This window comes from Panthera uncia (assembly GCF_023721935.1).
Source record: "Panthera uncia isolate 11264 chromosome A3 unlocalized genomic scaffold, Puncia_PCG_1.0 HiC_scaffold_12, whole genome shotgun sequence".
Lineage (NCBI taxonomy): Eukaryota > Metazoa > Chordata > Mammalia > Carnivora > Felidae > Panthera > Panthera uncia.
In genome coordinates this window covers 5,449,871-5,465,624 of record NW_026057579.1, presented here as the reverse complement: position 1 = coordinate 5,465,624, position 15,754 = coordinate 5,449,871, and the positions used below count along the sequence as shown (strand labels likewise).

At 54.6% G+C, this 15,754-nt stretch overlaps 1 protein-coding gene across 3 annotated transcripts; it reads left to right on the top strand.

Annotated features, from left to right (window-relative positions):
* Positions 1 to 2,832: 2,832 nt before the first annotated feature.
* GPAT2 (glycerol-3-phosphate acyltransferase 2, mitochondrial) lies at positions 2,833 to 15,745 on the top strand. Of its 3 annotated transcripts, none has more exons than XM_049652204.1 (22): positions 2,833 to 2,948; positions 5,242 to 5,370; positions 5,506 to 5,619; positions 6,300 to 6,373; positions 6,803 to 6,907; positions 7,152 to 7,280; positions 9,570 to 9,669; positions 10,054 to 10,187; positions 10,494 to 10,593; positions 10,690 to 10,902; positions 11,470 to 11,589; positions 11,759 to 11,841; positions 12,192 to 12,310; positions 13,038 to 13,108; positions 13,196 to 13,439; positions 13,543 to 13,691; positions 13,869 to 13,946; positions 14,429 to 14,560; positions 14,642 to 14,762; positions 14,862 to 14,927; positions 15,169 to 15,224; positions 15,503 to 15,745. In XM_049652204.1, the coding sequence occupies exons 2-22, from the start codon at positions 5,308 to 5,310 to the stop codon at positions 15,617 to 15,619; spliced, it is 2,388 nt and encodes a 795-aa protein (XP_049508161.1). In that variant the 5' UTR covers positions 2,833 to 2,948; positions 5,242 to 5,307; the 3' UTR covers positions 15,620 to 15,745. The 3 variants fall into 3 exon arrangements, with proteins under 3 accessions (XP_049508161.1, XP_049508160.1, XP_049508162.1); XM_049652203.1 differs by having other exon boundaries at positions 13,196 to 13,454; XM_049652205.1 differs by lacking the exon at positions 15,169 to 15,224 and having other exon boundaries at positions 13,196 to 13,454.
* Positions 15,746 to 15,754: the final 9 nt, after the last annotated feature.

The window sequence follows — 15,754 nt, the reverse complement described above, 5'->3', positions numbered from 1 at the left end:
GTGGTCTGGGCGGAACCAATATGGCACCATACTCCCTAGACACAGGGATTGGGCAGAGGGTGGGCAGATTGCCACAGAGGGTGGGCAGACGATCCTAGCAGGACCCATCAGAGTCTTCCCCGGGGTTTTCATATGGATGTTGGGGGACAGACATTTCTTTCTAAGGTTGCTAAAGCAGATGGGTCTTAGGTTGCTGGCAATCATCTTGGTATAGGAGAGAAGTGTCAAGAAGAATAAAACCAATTAGAGACAAGTAATGTAGACACACAAGAGAGAATCAGAGACTGACAACATCGTTTGATCACTGGATCCAGTTATGCCCGAAGTTAGCACACCTACACTTTCTAGTTATGTGAGCCAACCCATTATCTTTTGGCTTGGGTTTATTTGAGTTATGATCGGTGGAAAGGAAAAGAGTGCTCCTGGACAGAGACCACAACAACAAGTCCAGCTTTATGCCCACTCCGCTCGACTGTCATTCCTCAGGATCACCACTTTTAGGTTGAGGCTGGTTTTGGTTCTAATTTCCCATTTCGCAGAATCTCTTTGAACCCTAATTCTGCCAGCAAATACCTTTTATTCCTTATTGTTTCATGGCATCTTCTAGAATGCTAAACCCACCTTCTGGGTCAATATTCAAGTTGTGGATAAAGATGTTGGGGTGAAGGACCGAGCCCTTTAACACAAAACAACCTCCTTCCTCAGGCCATCCAGCCTTTAACTTTTCACACTGTTTCTGACATTCCTAGAACCCCAAATTCCAACTATTATACAAGGAATTCATATTCCCACTCCTCATTCCCCATCCCCCACCCCAGCTTCTTGGCTCAAGTGTTCTTCCACAGATCTGCCAACCTCGGCCAGGGAGTAAGATGGTGAGCATCTCTTTGCAGCTTTCGTTTTCCCACTTTCCAGCCCCCAGCGCCCGGATTCCACTCCTCCATTCTCAACTGTGCAGTTTATTGCAAAATTTAACAAGACTTTATGGAAGGTTCTGGAACAGTGGAAGGGGTGCAACACAGAGCACAACCCAATGGTTACCTCTGAAGGTAACTGGGCTGAGCCCCTAGACCTGGAAAGGGAGGTGGTAATCTGAGAAAGGGACTCTTTCTCTGACACCCCCTGGTGAGTGTCTTTCTCTGTCTGGGGCTCCTGAGTTGCCATCCAGGTTGGGTGGGTCCAAGCCCAAATGAGCTGCTCTGTTTCTCCCAAGGTCAGGTCAGTCACAGTCATTCTCCGCAGCAGCTGGCCTGCAGGTCTGGCTGCATGGCAGCTCCATGTTTTCTACACCTTCTTGAATCTTCAATTCCCCAACTCAGATCCACGTCTAAGAGGTGAGGCTTCTTTTCAAATGTCCAAATTACAGCAAACAACAAAAACAAAACACATTTTTTTTTTTTTTTCCAAAGAAGCAACATGACTGAGAACATACTCTGCTCACTGACAGACTTGGTTTCTGCTGTCACAATCCGGGCAACTCGCCAGTCTGAGGCATCTTGGGAATGCTTGGGGCTACATCTCAACATTGAATCTCCCTCAGAAGGAGAGGTGGGAACCTACCTCAGATAACTGTGAAATTCAACGGCCTATATAGATAGTGTTCCCAGAACAAAGCGGGTGTCAGGTAAACTCAAATCTGTTCTCTTAGGAGTCAACTCACAACTTCTAAATAAAGGTGGTTTTGTTTTTGTTTTGTTTCAGCCTCAGGATCGCAGGATCTAGTTGTGGCCAGTGCACCCAGAAAAGAAAGGTATCATGGGAAACATGGATTTTGCAAGGGCCGAAAGGGCACCGCAAACCCGGGTTAAAGTCAACGGACACAAACATACAGCCTGGGTAGATATTACGCAAAGTGGCACAAAGGAGGCAGAGAGATGGCTACACCCTGGAGGGGTAGGTTGGGGGCAGTCACATCAAGGGCAGTGAGTCGAGGAGGAAGGGATGTGAACCACCTTTTCTCTCTCTCACAACCAGGCCTCCATGTGGTTTTGCTCATGCTGCGACGACAATCTGAAACTGGGTTTCTCTTGTGCATCAAGTGCGTTCATTACATGGGAGCAGTGGGGGAACACAGCCGTCATTGTTCCTTCCCTCATTTATTCTATATGGTTTGCCTGCTACTTGCGGGTCCCCTGATGTGTGTTGGGAACAGTCAAAAGATGAATGAGTTAATGCAGTCTTCATTCACCTGAAGCTTAGGGCCGAGACATGAGTTGGGTATCAATCCGATAACCGCACGAATAAATAAACGGGTCACAGGACCACCTGAAACCCAGGTACCTGGTGACTGCAGCTCGTCCCTAACTATGGTCTAGAGTTCTAACCAAGGAGGGAAATGACACTGGGGAGGACTGACTTGTTTTTCCATGATCCATAACTGGCTTCTGGTGATTCTCTTTTCTAAACGTTCCCAACTTGGAATTTTGCTAGATGCTGAACTCCAGCTTAGGAGGCTGCCTAATATCCGGGAGAGAAACTCATTTATTAGAAACTGGCTGCCCTGGAGTCCTTGTTCAACCTTTGGGTATCCTCGAGTCTCAAGGACGTCTCCAGGGGTCTCCACGTCCCCACAGGACCTGCCTGGAAGGGCGAACCGGGCGCAGCACAAAAACAGGGGTGCCCCCAGGAGCCTGTGCTCTGCACGCGACTTCCACGCCATCAGAATGCAGCCACTCCGCCTACAGTCAACTCGGCCCCCGCCCCCAGGAAGGATCACGTGGCCGAGCAGCGCACACGTGGCGTGGCGTGGCGTGGCGTGGCGTGGCGCGGCGTGACGCGGCGTGACGTGGGGCGTGGCGGGGCGCCGCGGGGGCGGGCCCCCGAGCCTGGTGCGCGTTCCAATTGGTGAACGGGGCTCCCTTTTAGCCGGCTACGCAGAGGCCGCCAGCCCTTGCCTTCCGGCGTCTTCACGGGCTGCTGTTTTGGCGGGAGTTGGCGGCGGGTGTGAGGTGAGAACCGTGGGTTTGCTCCCGTGCTGGGGCAGGTCAGACCAGGCCTAGGATAGTTCCGGGGCCTTCCCATCTTGGGAGCCAGCTCGGCTCGGGCGACTTTTCTGGGGGGGGGGGGGGGGCGAGGGTTGGACGGAGTGCGGGCTTTGCAGGGCCTGCCGCGCAGATGAGTCCTACTGTGGCTTCCCGGCAGCCTAGACCTATGGGACGCGTCCAGGTCAGACGTTCGACCCCGCCACTGGCACAGTCGCTTTTTCTTTATCCTGAGACAGCTCGGGGAACGCTTTGCGAGGGGTCTGGTGAGAGGCCCGAGTTCCGAGCCCGCTCCTCCCTCCGTTCCCTGGGCACGCCGTGTTCAAGCTGCGGCTCTTTGTGGGGAACAGACATTCCACACAGGAGAGCGGGTTTGGATGTTATCCCTTGACCAGGGGCTGCAAACTCAGCTGTGCACACGGGCTGGGTATCAGGCGTGATTGATGTGGCAAATGGTAAGGCAGTGCTTCCGGGCTCCAGCCAGCCCAGGCCGTCTGGGGTACAAGCCAGAGATGCCCGCTCTCGGGTTGGGGAGTGTTTTTTTTTTTTTTTTTTTTTAAATATAACAACAGCAGTTGGAAACCTGTTGTTTTTAATAGAGCAAGCACACTAGCTTTAAATGTTGAAGTTAATTAATCAAGTCTTAGAACATTATGTGGCCAAGTAAAATACGTATATGAACTACATTTGGCCCTTGCGATGCCAGTTTGCCACCTCTACTATAGATGTCCAGGCAGGAGCTACAGAGTGACAGAAGCCCCTATTCTGGGGACTTGAGCACTAGAAAGATCTACCCCAGAACTGACCTCTGGATCTTATGAGCGGAGTAGTTGACTTGGGGTGAATGGGAGTTACCCCTTGCCTGTGTTTTACGCTGCCCCTTTAGGGTTGGCACGGATCTAATGGGGCTAGATTTTAAGAGTGGGGGTGGTCTGAGACTGGGGAGAAGACATCCTCCTTGCAGAGTAGGCAGAAATCTTCACATGGCAGCCTTGGCTTGGGAGCTCCCTGTGCCAAGTGTCTGTGAATGGGGCTGTGAGAACGTTTTTCAAAGTAGGAAGTACATTTGGAATGAGTCTACCAGAGCTTGTGCACTGAAGGAATTTCCATCCTCCTGCCTCTTGGCTTCATGGTTCTAAATTGTGCTAAGTGGGAAGAGGAGAGACCCAGGGGAATTCTGGGAGAGGAAGTTCCAGTCTGCCATCCAGCACTTCCTGGGTCCCTCCTCTGTGCAGCTGTTGCCCCCAGGAGACTTTCAGATGATGTGGGGAAATGAAACCTTGGCCCTGCAGGAGGCTTCTTGCCCAGCAAGCTTGGGCTGGGGGAATCAATGAACAGAGGCAAAAATTAGAGGGTGATCCAGAGGCATCAAGGATGGAGAGCCATGGACAGAATTTGGTGGGATGACGGGGAAGGGAGAAGGCGCTTCCACATGGTTATTTTGTTCATTGTGTGGTGGGGTAACATCAATAATTGGATCAGCCTACCCATCAGCGACATTGTGAGAAATCTGGTCAGAGGGGTTTTTAGCGTCCAGTTTCTAGGCCCAGAGGAGTTCAGAGTCGTTTTGGGGAAGAAAGATGTTTGTTAGTTCAGGGGAGTATTATGGTGGGAAAGAGGGTGCTGAGGAGATACCAGGTGGGAGCGTTTGTGGAGAGTACTATTACGAGGGGATCCACTATGGAAAAGTCTGTCTTGCTCCCAACCAGATGAGCATTCCTTGGGAACAGGTCTGTGTTCTGGCCCCCAACTGTCCCCCACCTAGTACCCATGATTGGATGGATAAATTTCTGTCTTCTGGTGCAAAGGGAAGAGCAGCTGAGCAGGACCTGGTAGCCTTGTGATGATGGTCCTGTTCCTCTTTAGCAGTCTGATGCCTCCTTCCTGCCAATCCAGACTTCTTTCCCTGTGCACAGAAGGGGTCTCAGTTTCCGTTGTCACCCCCGTCTGTACTATGAGATGGCAGGGTGCCTGTTGATGGCAAGACAGCTGATCCCTTTCATGTTAGCCTGAGGGAGCCCCTGATCTGGACGTTGTGATATCTTTTGAGGCCAGCTGGCTTCCTTTGTAGGACTTGTCAGGTATAGGGTGGGGCTTTGATCTGAGCCAGTCTCCCTCCATCTTCCATCCTGACTTCTCACTCCTCCTGGCCCAGGTATTGTCCGTCCGTTCTGGAGGTGGGGGCTGAGGAAGAGTCACTCCAGGAACTTCTGGTTGTGGCCCAAACTAGTTTCCCCTCCATCCTTCTTCCTCTCCCCAGGTAAGGTTCCTGTGGGGGGAGAGAGAGGCGCAGAAGTGGCTAGTTCCCAGATTTTATAGGCCCCCAATGGATACCATGTTGGAAGCCAGACTCCCGACCAAGCAGAGGAACACCCAGAACAGCCGGGAGGTAGTGTGGCCCTTCCCATTCCCCCAGTACCCTCTGTCCTCTCCCGTCCCCTCCCATGTCCCCTCACTTCTGGAACTTCCTTCCCCCTGCTAAGGACTTTGAGACCTCTCATTTCTTCCTGTGGCCCTTTTCCAGACCAGCTTGTGGTCCTCGGGCTTTGGGATGAAACTGGAGGCTGTTACCCCATTCCTGGGGAAATATCGCCCCTTTGTGGGTCGCTGCTGCCAGACCTGCACTCCTAAGAGCTGGGTGAGTGATGTTGGGGCTGGGCCCCATCCAGGAAGCTTGGGGAAACTTGACTATGAGAGCCATGGCTTTGGGAAGCAGCTTCCTTTATGTCTTTCTGAGTTCAGCCCTCTCCTGCCCATGCCTCTGCTCTTCTCTCCAGGGGATGGATGCACCCGTGTTGGTTGTATTGTCAGCCTGGGGCTGGCTTCCAGGCCTGGGAGAGTTGGGTGGAGAAGTGCAGAGAGAGGAGCTAGGGTGTGGCCAGAGGGCTGGGGTCTGGCCATGCCTGCGTGAGTCTTACTGTTCTGTTCTGGGGACACTAAAGTCACATAACATGGAACACATGCTTGAAGACCTTGTGTCCATGCCATGTGCTGGTGCTGAGGAGCCCCAGGGTCCTGGCAGAGATCCAGGCTACATGTTCTCTGATGTTGATAAGAGAACTTCTCAGAGACTTTATATGCTACGCTCCAAGAGGCTGATTCTGTAGAGAGTGCAACACTTCTGCTTTGACCATGGAACTCTTCTTCCTGAGGAAGTCTCCAGATGAGAAATGAAATGCTGTGGTGTAATTGTCTCCTGGTATACTCAATAGTTCATCAGGCAGAGACTACAGAAGATAGAGCAGGAGCTTTCCTTTGTTGGTTTGTGAAGGCCCCCCTCCCCCCAAGGACATGCTGTCCCTGGCCCCTCTCGTGCAGGAGTCCCTCTTTCACAGAAGCATAATGGATCTAGGCTTCTGCAACGTGATTCTGGTGAAGGAGGAGAACACCAGGTAGTCAGAGCTGGGGGATGGGTGGAGGGTGGTGGGCAGGGTCCTTGGGTGCAGGGCTGCTGGGGCCCTGCTTTGTGGTGTCATTATTTTTCCCTTTGGTGGAAAAAGAAGGGCCCCCGTCCTCTGTTCCATACCCGCAGGTGGGGAGAGGCAGCTTGGAACTCTCCTGCAGATTGTTCTGTGAGCATTTATGGATTGCCCACAGTGTGTCAGGCCCTAAACCCGTACCCCACTCAGCAGGGAGAGGGGAGGGATGGGGGCACAGAGGGGCAGGTGCTGCTTCTTCCTGCTCCATGATAAGCCAAGCTCAGGTGTTCTCAGGCCGTGGGACTCAGGTGTGATCCCTTTCTGATGGAGCATGCTCTGTAGACCCTAGTGCAGCGTGGGCCCTCTGAAACATCTTCCCCCTGCTCCGGGGGCTGTGCTCAGGTTTCGGGGCTGGCTGGTTCGGAGGCTCTGCTGTTTTCTGTGGTCACTGGAGCAACACATACCACCTTGTCGGGACGCCCCAGAGAAGATCATGGAAAGAACTGGGTGAGGAGGCATGGACTGGGGTCTGGATGGCACTTCTGAGACCCTTGAAGGGATGACAAATGCTCTAGGTAGGGGTGGTTGAGAGGGCTGGCTTCTAGAGCATTAGCTTTGCCTGGCGCCCTTCCTTAAAGATGTAGGATAAATACTGGAATCTGTGCTCATCGGGATGCTGTGGTGCTGAGGGAAGTTACCTGAGAGATCTTAGTCCTGCCCCAGCCTAACACCACTCCTCCTCACACCACAGGGTGCAGAATGTCATCTCAGGGAGGGACCCAGGAGGGGCTGGAGAAGGCCAGGTGTCAGGCCTTGTGAAGAAAGAGGTACAGCGCATCCTGGGCCATATCCAGGCTCCACCCTGCCCCTTCCTACTCAGGTAACTCTGTGCTGAGGGGCATTCTTTTCTGGGCGGGGGCCTCTGCCCTTCTGGAAAGTGAGTGTTGGTTAAGTTTGGGAAAAGACTAGACTCCCCTCCCGGGAAGTTGGATGGTGTGTTTACCAGAGAGCCCGAGGGAATGCCTGAAGACGCTGTGAGACCTTTTGAGGACAGCTGGCTCCTTGGTGGGGCCAGTCAGGTATGGGGTGAGGCTTTGACCTGAGTCAGCTTCCAGCCCAGGTTCTTACCATTGCTGGCCTGGCGTTGTCTCTCTGTCCTGAGGATAGGGGGTTGGGGGTCACCCCAGGAAGCCTTGGTTGTGGTCCAGACTTCAGCTCCTTTTCTGTTCTTCTTTCTCTCCCCAGATCAGGTTCCTGTGGAGGAGGTGAGGTGGCTGGTTTCCTCCATCTTACAGGCTCCCATGCTCTCTCCCACACTCCTGTAACACAGGTCTGAGCTCTTCTGAGATGCAGGGCACTGTTCCTGGAGAGTGGAGGGACGCTTGGGACAGAGTAACACATGGCTGCAAGGACAGAACAAGGGCTAGGATTGAGAATACCTGCAGGGGAGAAAGAGACTTGTAAGCCAGGGACACAAAGGGGAAAGGAGCCAACGTCGAGGGGGCAAGGATGGAGGGAACAGTCCTGGAGGGAATAGCATGAGCTGTGGCCATAGGAAAGGGCCAGGTTTGCTCAAGAAGCTGATGGGGTTGGAAGCTGGTGAGTGAGGGAGAGAGAGCTGTTGGAGACGAAATTGAGAGAAGGGACAAGATATGCAGGGCCATTCAAGTTGTTTGAATTTGATTTTTAAGTGCAGTGAAAACCAATGGAAAGGTTTTAGGCAGGAACTGACAAGATTAATTGGAATCAAGAGTAGAGAACAGAAGACTATTTGGGAAGCTTTGTTAGTCCAGGTGAGGTGCCATCCATGTGGCATGGGGTGGTGACAATAGGGGTTGGAAAAATGGATTGAGAGACCAGTGTGAAATTAACAGGTCTCCCTGATGGATTGAGGGTGGGGGCAATGAGGCGAAGAGATCTCAATCACGGGAGAGCCAGGTTTTTGGCAGAGCCAGGTTTTTGGCAGAGCACCTGGTGTTGTGGATGGAGGGGGCAGGCTTGGGGAGGAGTGAGTTTGGCCCACAAAGGATGTTTTGGACATAAAGAGTTTCAGATACCTGACTTGTTGGAGACACTGAAGAGGTAGTTGCTTAGTCTGGAGCTCAGAAGAGATTGGGGCCAGGAGCATAGATTTGCAAAGCTTTAGCATACGGATGATGTTTAAAGCTGAGAGATGAATGAGTCACTGAGGGAAAGAAGGCACAGGGCTGTGCGTGGTGCTTAGCTGTCTTGAAAGTGCTCAGTGGTCAACTGCTTGGTTAGGACAGGAAGTAGAGGTTGTCAGTAACTTTGACCAGCCTTCCATGTGACAGTTGTTTGACTTTGTTGAGACTTCTAGTCCCTTGACCTGACCATCTTTATACCAGTCATCAGCCCCTCTTGTCTTTTCTTTCCTCCTAGACTTGCTTCAGTTCCAGAGCATTGGAATTCATGATGATAATGTCCTGGTGAAGGAGTCACTTGGTTCTGTTTGGACTCAGCTACCTGCCTTTTCTGTACCTGCCTTTTCTGTTTCCTTTATGAGATTCTCAAAGAGGCACATAGCATTCGCCCAGACTGATCCAGACTGCTCCTCAGGTTTACCCACTGTCAGCTGATGCCCCCATCTTCTGCTTCATAGAGAAATAGAAGCCACTGGACGAGGGCATGCTGCCTGTCCACCACGTCTCTGTGGTGCTTGCATCTACGCTTCTGTCCTTGTTCCCCACCAGTCCCCCCACTGGGCCTCTGGGGAATGCTGCCTCAGGGACTTGGCCCTTTCAGTTCTCCCCTTTTTGTATCACTAACTCCTTCTTTTATATTTCACCTTTCCCAGCAGTTTTCAAAGACCAGGCTAGGTTATGCCTAGAGAGGGTCTTGGTACTCTAATTTCCTTTGGGGTAAATGGAGGCAGGAGATGCCCTGAAGCTGATTTGAGGCAGTTGCACCATGAAGTCTTGGGAAAGTAACAGCACCTCACAGGCGTGGAGTTTGGTGTCAGGCCTGCCTTCCAGCCTCTGCACCACCACTTAGCTTTCTCTACTGTTCAGCTTCTGTAACCTCCTCAAGGCTCACTTCCTTCTTCCATAACGTGGGGACAGTAATAGTACTTGCCTTAGAGGAGTGCTGGGCAGCGTTCTGAGGGCCTGTGGGGCCCAGACACAACCTCAGACTGGCTGTCCCTCTCCAGACTATTCAGCTGGGCGCTGCTGCGGTTCCTGAAATGTGTCTTCCTGAACGTGCAGCTCCACAAGGGCCAGATGAAGATGGTCCACCAGGCCGCCCAGGCGGTAAGGCCCGCCCTCCATTGGGATGGGGATGGCGGGAACAGAGGAGCAGAGGCTAGCCAAGCCCCAAGTTGGGACCAGCCCCATCAGCTGGTGGGAAAAATCCACTGCTCTTTGACGACCTTCTCTTCGTGTCTCACGGTCTTGCTCCCATGGGGCTTCCTCTAACGTCTTTTCATCATGGTCTTAACCATTATGTCAGTGCATTACCTTAAAAGTTGTTGACAGAGCTTCTCTACTTTTGGGAAATGTGCTCAGAGGAAGAACTGCTCAGCTGAACCCTCCCTCCCTCTGGGGCTGCCCTGGGTCCGGAGGTGCTGGGTTTCAGCTTCCTGCATCTTCAGGGTGGGGGCGGATTGGCACTTCCCTCTGGCTGTCCCCAAGCAGGGCTTGCCGCTTGTCCTCCTCTCTACCCACAAGTCCCTCCTGGATGGGATCCTGCTGCCCTTTGTGCTGCTCTCCCAAGGCCTGGGTGTGCTCCGTGTGGCTTGGGACCCCCGCACCTGCTCTCCCACCCTCAGGTAAAAGCTTTGTGCCCCTAGACATACAAGGCAGAAGTCCCCAGCCCAGGGCAGGGGTGTGTGGGGATGTGTATGGGGGTGTTGCAGCTGCCCAGAAGCCTTCTTCATTGTCTCTCTGTTCCCAAGTCTGCCATCTCCACCAGTGGGGCTCAGATGGAGGGTTAGCCCTAAGGCCATGCCTGGATTCAGGATATTCAGGCAGGATCCAGGCTGGCCGTGGTGGGCCAAAGCTCTCACTAGCTTATCCTGCCTTGGTCCCATCTCCTGAGCCCCTTCTCTCATCAAGCTTTGCCTTGTGCCCCACAGAGCCCTGCTAAAGAAGCTTGGGGGGCTTTTCCTGCCCCCAGAGGCCAACCTCACCTTGGACAGCTCTGAGGGAGTCATTGCAAGGGCCGTGGTCCATGCCGTAAGTGCCCCCAGTGGTTCCAGTGGGGCCAGCCCAGAGTACAGGGACTTGTTGCTGCTCTGGCCTTGATATCTGCCTCCCCTAATTCTCTTCCAGGCTATAGAGCAGCTGTTGGTCAGCAAGCAGCCCTTGCTTATATTCCTGGAAGAGCCTCCTGGGGTCCTGGGGCCTCGGCTGTCAGCCCTGGGCCAAACCTGGCTGGGACTGGTGGTGGAGGCTGTCCAGGTGGGCGTTGTCCCAGATGCTATGCTGGTGCCAGTGGCCATCACCTATGATCTGGTTCCAGATGCACCCTGTGATGCATACCATGTGAGACCCTCCTGCCCCGGGGACCCCAGATGGGTACCATCTCTAGAGAAGATACACATTGTTTTGGTTTTTAAAAATTTTTTAAATTTATTTTCGAGAGACTGATAGTGCAAGCAGCAGGGGAGGGTCAGAGAGAGAGGGACACAATGGAATTCAAAGCAGGCTCCAGACTCTGAGCGGTCAGCACAGAGCCTGATGCAGGGCTCGAGCCCATGAGCTATGGGATCATGACCTGAACCGAAGTCAAATAAGCGACTAAGCCACCCAGGTACCCCATGAGAAGATACACATTATTGTGTCCTGTGGCCAGTTCCCTTTAGGGCTAGGGTTAAGGGGAGAATTCAAAGGACTTCTTCAATCATCATCCTGTGGCACTTGCCAAGGCCCTTATAGTTACTGAGTCATTTCATCCTCACAAGACCCAGTTAGAGGGATTTCTCCTGTTTCGTGGTTGAGAAAATAAGCTTGAAGAGGTCATGGTCATGTACCAGTTTGGGCCCAAGATAAAGCAGAGCAGAAAACAGTGACCCCAGGAAATCTGTTCACTCAACCCCTCCCTCCCTGCAGGCCTCGGCCCCACTGGGGTTGTGGACAGGAGCTCTGGCTGTCCTGCGGATCCTGCGAGGCTGGGGCCGCAGCCGCCCAGTCTGTGTCCGTGTTCACCTGGCCCAGCCCTTCTCCCTACAGGTATGCAGCCTGTTGGGTAAGGCTGGGAGTACCTGGGGTCTGTCCCGTGGCTTCTGGCAGCCTGGCCCTCAAAGCCCTCTGCAGGGATAGCCTTGCCTGCCTCAGGTGTGCTATGTGCAGGTTTCCTGGTGGGCCAGGGTAGGCCACCTAAGAGCCTTGTCCTGGGCAGGAATACACCATCAACGCTAGAAGCTGCTGGGGCAGCAGGCAGACCCTGGAGCAGCTGCTGCAGCCCATCGTGCTGGGCCAATGGTAGGGGCATGGGCGTGTGTGGGTCTCGGGGGCAAGGCTGGTAGCCCTGTCAATCCAGCTTGTAAGCTGGCACCCCTTTCCCCCATACCCACAAACACATCACCGTTTCCTCCAGCCTTCCCTCGCCAGTTATCCATGGGTCATCTACAACAGTCCCGGGCCTCCCTCCTTGCCTATAACCTGACTGCGGGACATGGCAGATAGGCCTGGAAGGGGCTAGAGTTACATGGGCCACCTCTTGCCTTGGGAGTGGGGATGGGGAAATATCCTTACCTTTGAGGAAGGTTGGCTTCCCCACAACTGTTTTTAGGTTTGGTCCCTTTATCCTGTGATCTGTGTCTCTATCCCAGCACTACTGTCCCAGACACGGAGAAGGAGCAGGAGTGGACTCCAGCAACTGGGCCCCTTCTGGCGCTCAAGGAAGAGGACCAGCTCCTGGTCAGGAGGCTGAGCCGTCATGTCCTGAATGGTGAGGGGATCTGGGCCTTTCAGGGGAGGCTCCTGAGTAGTGTCTCTACTGGTTCAGCCAGTCATTGGGACCCTCCATTCCAAACGGGTTTCTGCACCCGATGCCCACTCCTGTGTGGCCCACTTGGGACATGTGAAGAGGAGTGGAAGCTTTCTTGGCTCTGGGGAGCCAGGGCAGCCAGGGAGTACAGGAGGGAGCCACTAGAGTGCACACAGGCCGGCTAAGCCATGGAGGATGCACTGTGCAGGGGGCAGATGCCTGGATGAGCCACGTACCCAAGGCCATACCTGGCCCTGCCTTGGGCTCATCACTTTACCTTAGCTGTAAATGAGGGTGATGTCAGCTGCACAGAGTTACGCATATAAGGGACTTAAGAGCACCCTCTAAAGCAGACACTAGGTTAACCGAATTCTCTTTATTACCCTTCTTGAGCGCCTTCTCTGTGGCAAAGACTATGGGTTGAGTAGGCTTGTGAGGCAGGGATGGCCCCTGAGCTCTCAGCATGTATTTGATAAATGTTGGTTCTCCACAGGAAAGGGTGGCACTCAGGGACCAGGTCTTCTCTCCCCTTGCCTGTGGTGGAGTTGTGTGGGGGGTGTGTGGCCGCTGCTGCGGGTTGGGGGAGGAGGGTTCTTGACTAGGAAGACTCGCTGGGTGATGGAAGGAGTAGGCTGCTGGGCCTCAGGCCCCGATCAACATTCCCACTCCTCTCCCACCGCGGCCCCAGCCAGCGTGATGAGCTCGGCAGTGATGAGCACGGCCATCATGGCGACACTGCTGCTCTTCAAGCACCAGAAGGTAGGGGACAGAGTAGTAGGGGCTGGGGGAGGGGGTGTGGCCCTCCTGCTCAGCTCCTGTACCGTCCTCCACCCCCCCCCACCGCAGGGTGTGTTCCTGTCACAGCTCCTGGGGGAGTTCTCCTGGCTGACCGAGGAGACGCTACTGCGTGGCTTTGACGTGGGCTTCTCAGGGCAGTTGCGGTGCCTTGTGCAGCACACGCTGAGCCTGCTACAGGCACACGTGACCCTCCTCCGCGTCCATCAGGGGGACTTGCTCGTAGTTCCTCGGCTGGGTCCCGGCCTCACCCACCTGGCACATCTGAGTGCTGAGCTGCTGCCTGCCTTCCTGAGTGAGGCTGTGGGTGGTGCGTCCCCGGGGCCTGGGCTGGGTAGGACAGGTGTAGGGGTGAGGGAGTGGCTTCCTTCTTCATTCGCGGCCCTCTCCTCTCCAAGCCTGTGCTGTCCGGGGACTGTTGGCAGGCAGGGTGCCGCCTGAGGGACCCTGGGAGCTACAGGGCATCGAGCTGCTGAGCCAGAACGAGCTGTACCGCCAGATCCTGCTGCTGCTGCACTTGCTACCACAGGACCTGCTGCTGTTACAGGTCAGCCCTGTCCCGTCAGCCTCCCCCACGTGGTTGTCGGAAGAGGTCCGGGGCCCACGCCTGCCCAGTCCAACCCCTTAAATCCTCCTACGGCAGGAGGTCTCTGGCCCTGCTCTGGCTGGGCTCCTGCCCATTTCCTGGTTCTCTTGAGGCCATATGGGTGCTTTTTCTCCTCAGCCCTGTCAGTCTTCCTACTGCTACTGTCAGGAAGTGCTGGACCGTCTCATCCAGTGTGGGCTCCTGGTTGCCGAGGAGGTAGGCGGAGAGGAGACAAAGTCCGACTGGGGCCTGGCTGCCTACTCCCACCCAGAGTGACAGCTGCCCCAGGCTCTTCCTCTGCCCTAGTGTGCTATGGGGGTGGACATGTCCCTGGCCTGGCAGACAGGGAGGCCTGGGTCCCGCCTCTGCTCTTCTTTGCCCTGGATTTGCCACATCTTCCCTATCATGACAGGACTGGACAGCTGTACCTCTGAGGTTCTGTGCATACCTCCTGTTTGCCCCCCACCGCCATTTCTTGTCCACAGAACTGTGGTTCTTGAGTCAGTGCTCACTTCCTTTCACCCTGCAAGTTGGCTCAGCAGGTGTCACAGTCTAGTGTGGTCCTGGGTGTCCTCTTGGGCTCCTTGGGTCTCCTTTTCTGGTTTCACCTTCATGTGCCTGGTCTATGTACTTGGTCTGGGGAAGTGGGAGGCTCAAGGCTGAACCTGTTAGGGACCAATAACTCCCATGGCCCCCAGACCCCAGGCTCCAGGCCAGCCTGTGACACAGGGCGGCAGCGTTTAAGCGCAAAGCTGCTGTGGAAGCCAAGTGGAGACTTTACTGATAGTGACAGTGATGACTTCGAGGAGGCTGAGGGCCGGTTCTTCAGGGTAAGTTGGGAGAAACCACAGTGGAAGGAGGGGGCAGGCAGGCAGTGGGAGCTGCCCTCATTCTGGTCTGTCCCCCTCCAGCTCAGTCAGCAGTCACGCTGCCCTGACTTCTTCCTCTTCCTCTGCCGCCTGCTTAGCCCGCTGCTCAAGGCCTTTGCACAGGCTGCCACCTTCCTCCACCAGGGACAGCTGCCTGATACAGGTGAGGCCCACGTTTCCCTGGCTCTCCACAGAGGGAGGGGGGAGAGCTCAGGGCAGAGGCTGTGCAGGGGCCCCAGGCCTAGGTTTTTCTCTCCCACAGAGTCGGGCTACGCTGAGCAGCTGTTTCAGTTCTTGCAGGCCACTGCCCAGGAGGAAGGGTTCTTTGGTGAGTCCGCAGCGGCCAGCCCAGACTCCCTGAAGGCAGGGGAGGGTTTGCCGGTGGCTGCTGCCCCCTGCTGGTCAGTGACAACCCCAACTCCAGGAAGGAGGGCTGCAGGGTACAGAGAGGGTCTTCACATCTAGTCTGAGCCCTATCTTTTTGGTTAGTTCCTTCTCAACACAAGAGAAGCCTATTCCCAGTGGTTCCCTGCCACTCCCTCTAGCCTTCACTTCTCCCTTCCTTCCAGAGTGCGTAGACCCAAATCTTGCCATCAGTGCTATTTGGACCTTCAGAGACCTGGGGGTAAGAGGGGCCAGTTTTACCATCCTCCTGCCTCCCACCCCTACACCCTGAGAGAGTTGCTCTGGGAAGAATAGGTATGGTGACAGTAGTTGGAGAAGGTAGGATGGTTTTCCTGGCCTTCTTGGTCTCCTAAACCACTCTCCTACCCCTGGGGGGCTTAAGAGGCAGCACTTGCACTCAAACACTAAGGCCCAGTGGTCCCCAGGTCTCACGGCAGTTTGCCGAGGGATGGGCACAGCCTCCCGGGTGGGCGCTCACAGCCCTTCTCTATGGTCCAGGTGCTGCAGCAGACGCCCAGCCCTGCAGGCCCCATGCTCTACCTGTCCCCTGCATTCACCAGCTGGGAAAATCAGGAGAAGCTGGAACAGTTCATCCGGCAGTTCATTTGTAGCTAGAACTGTGGGACGGAGTGCCTGCTGAGATTCTCAGCCCCAGATCATAGCCATGCGCTGGAGCCAGAAGACTGGAAGGGAGGCTGTACACCCTTACCCGAACTGTATATAAAACCTTTTCTTGTTTCATTGTCCCTT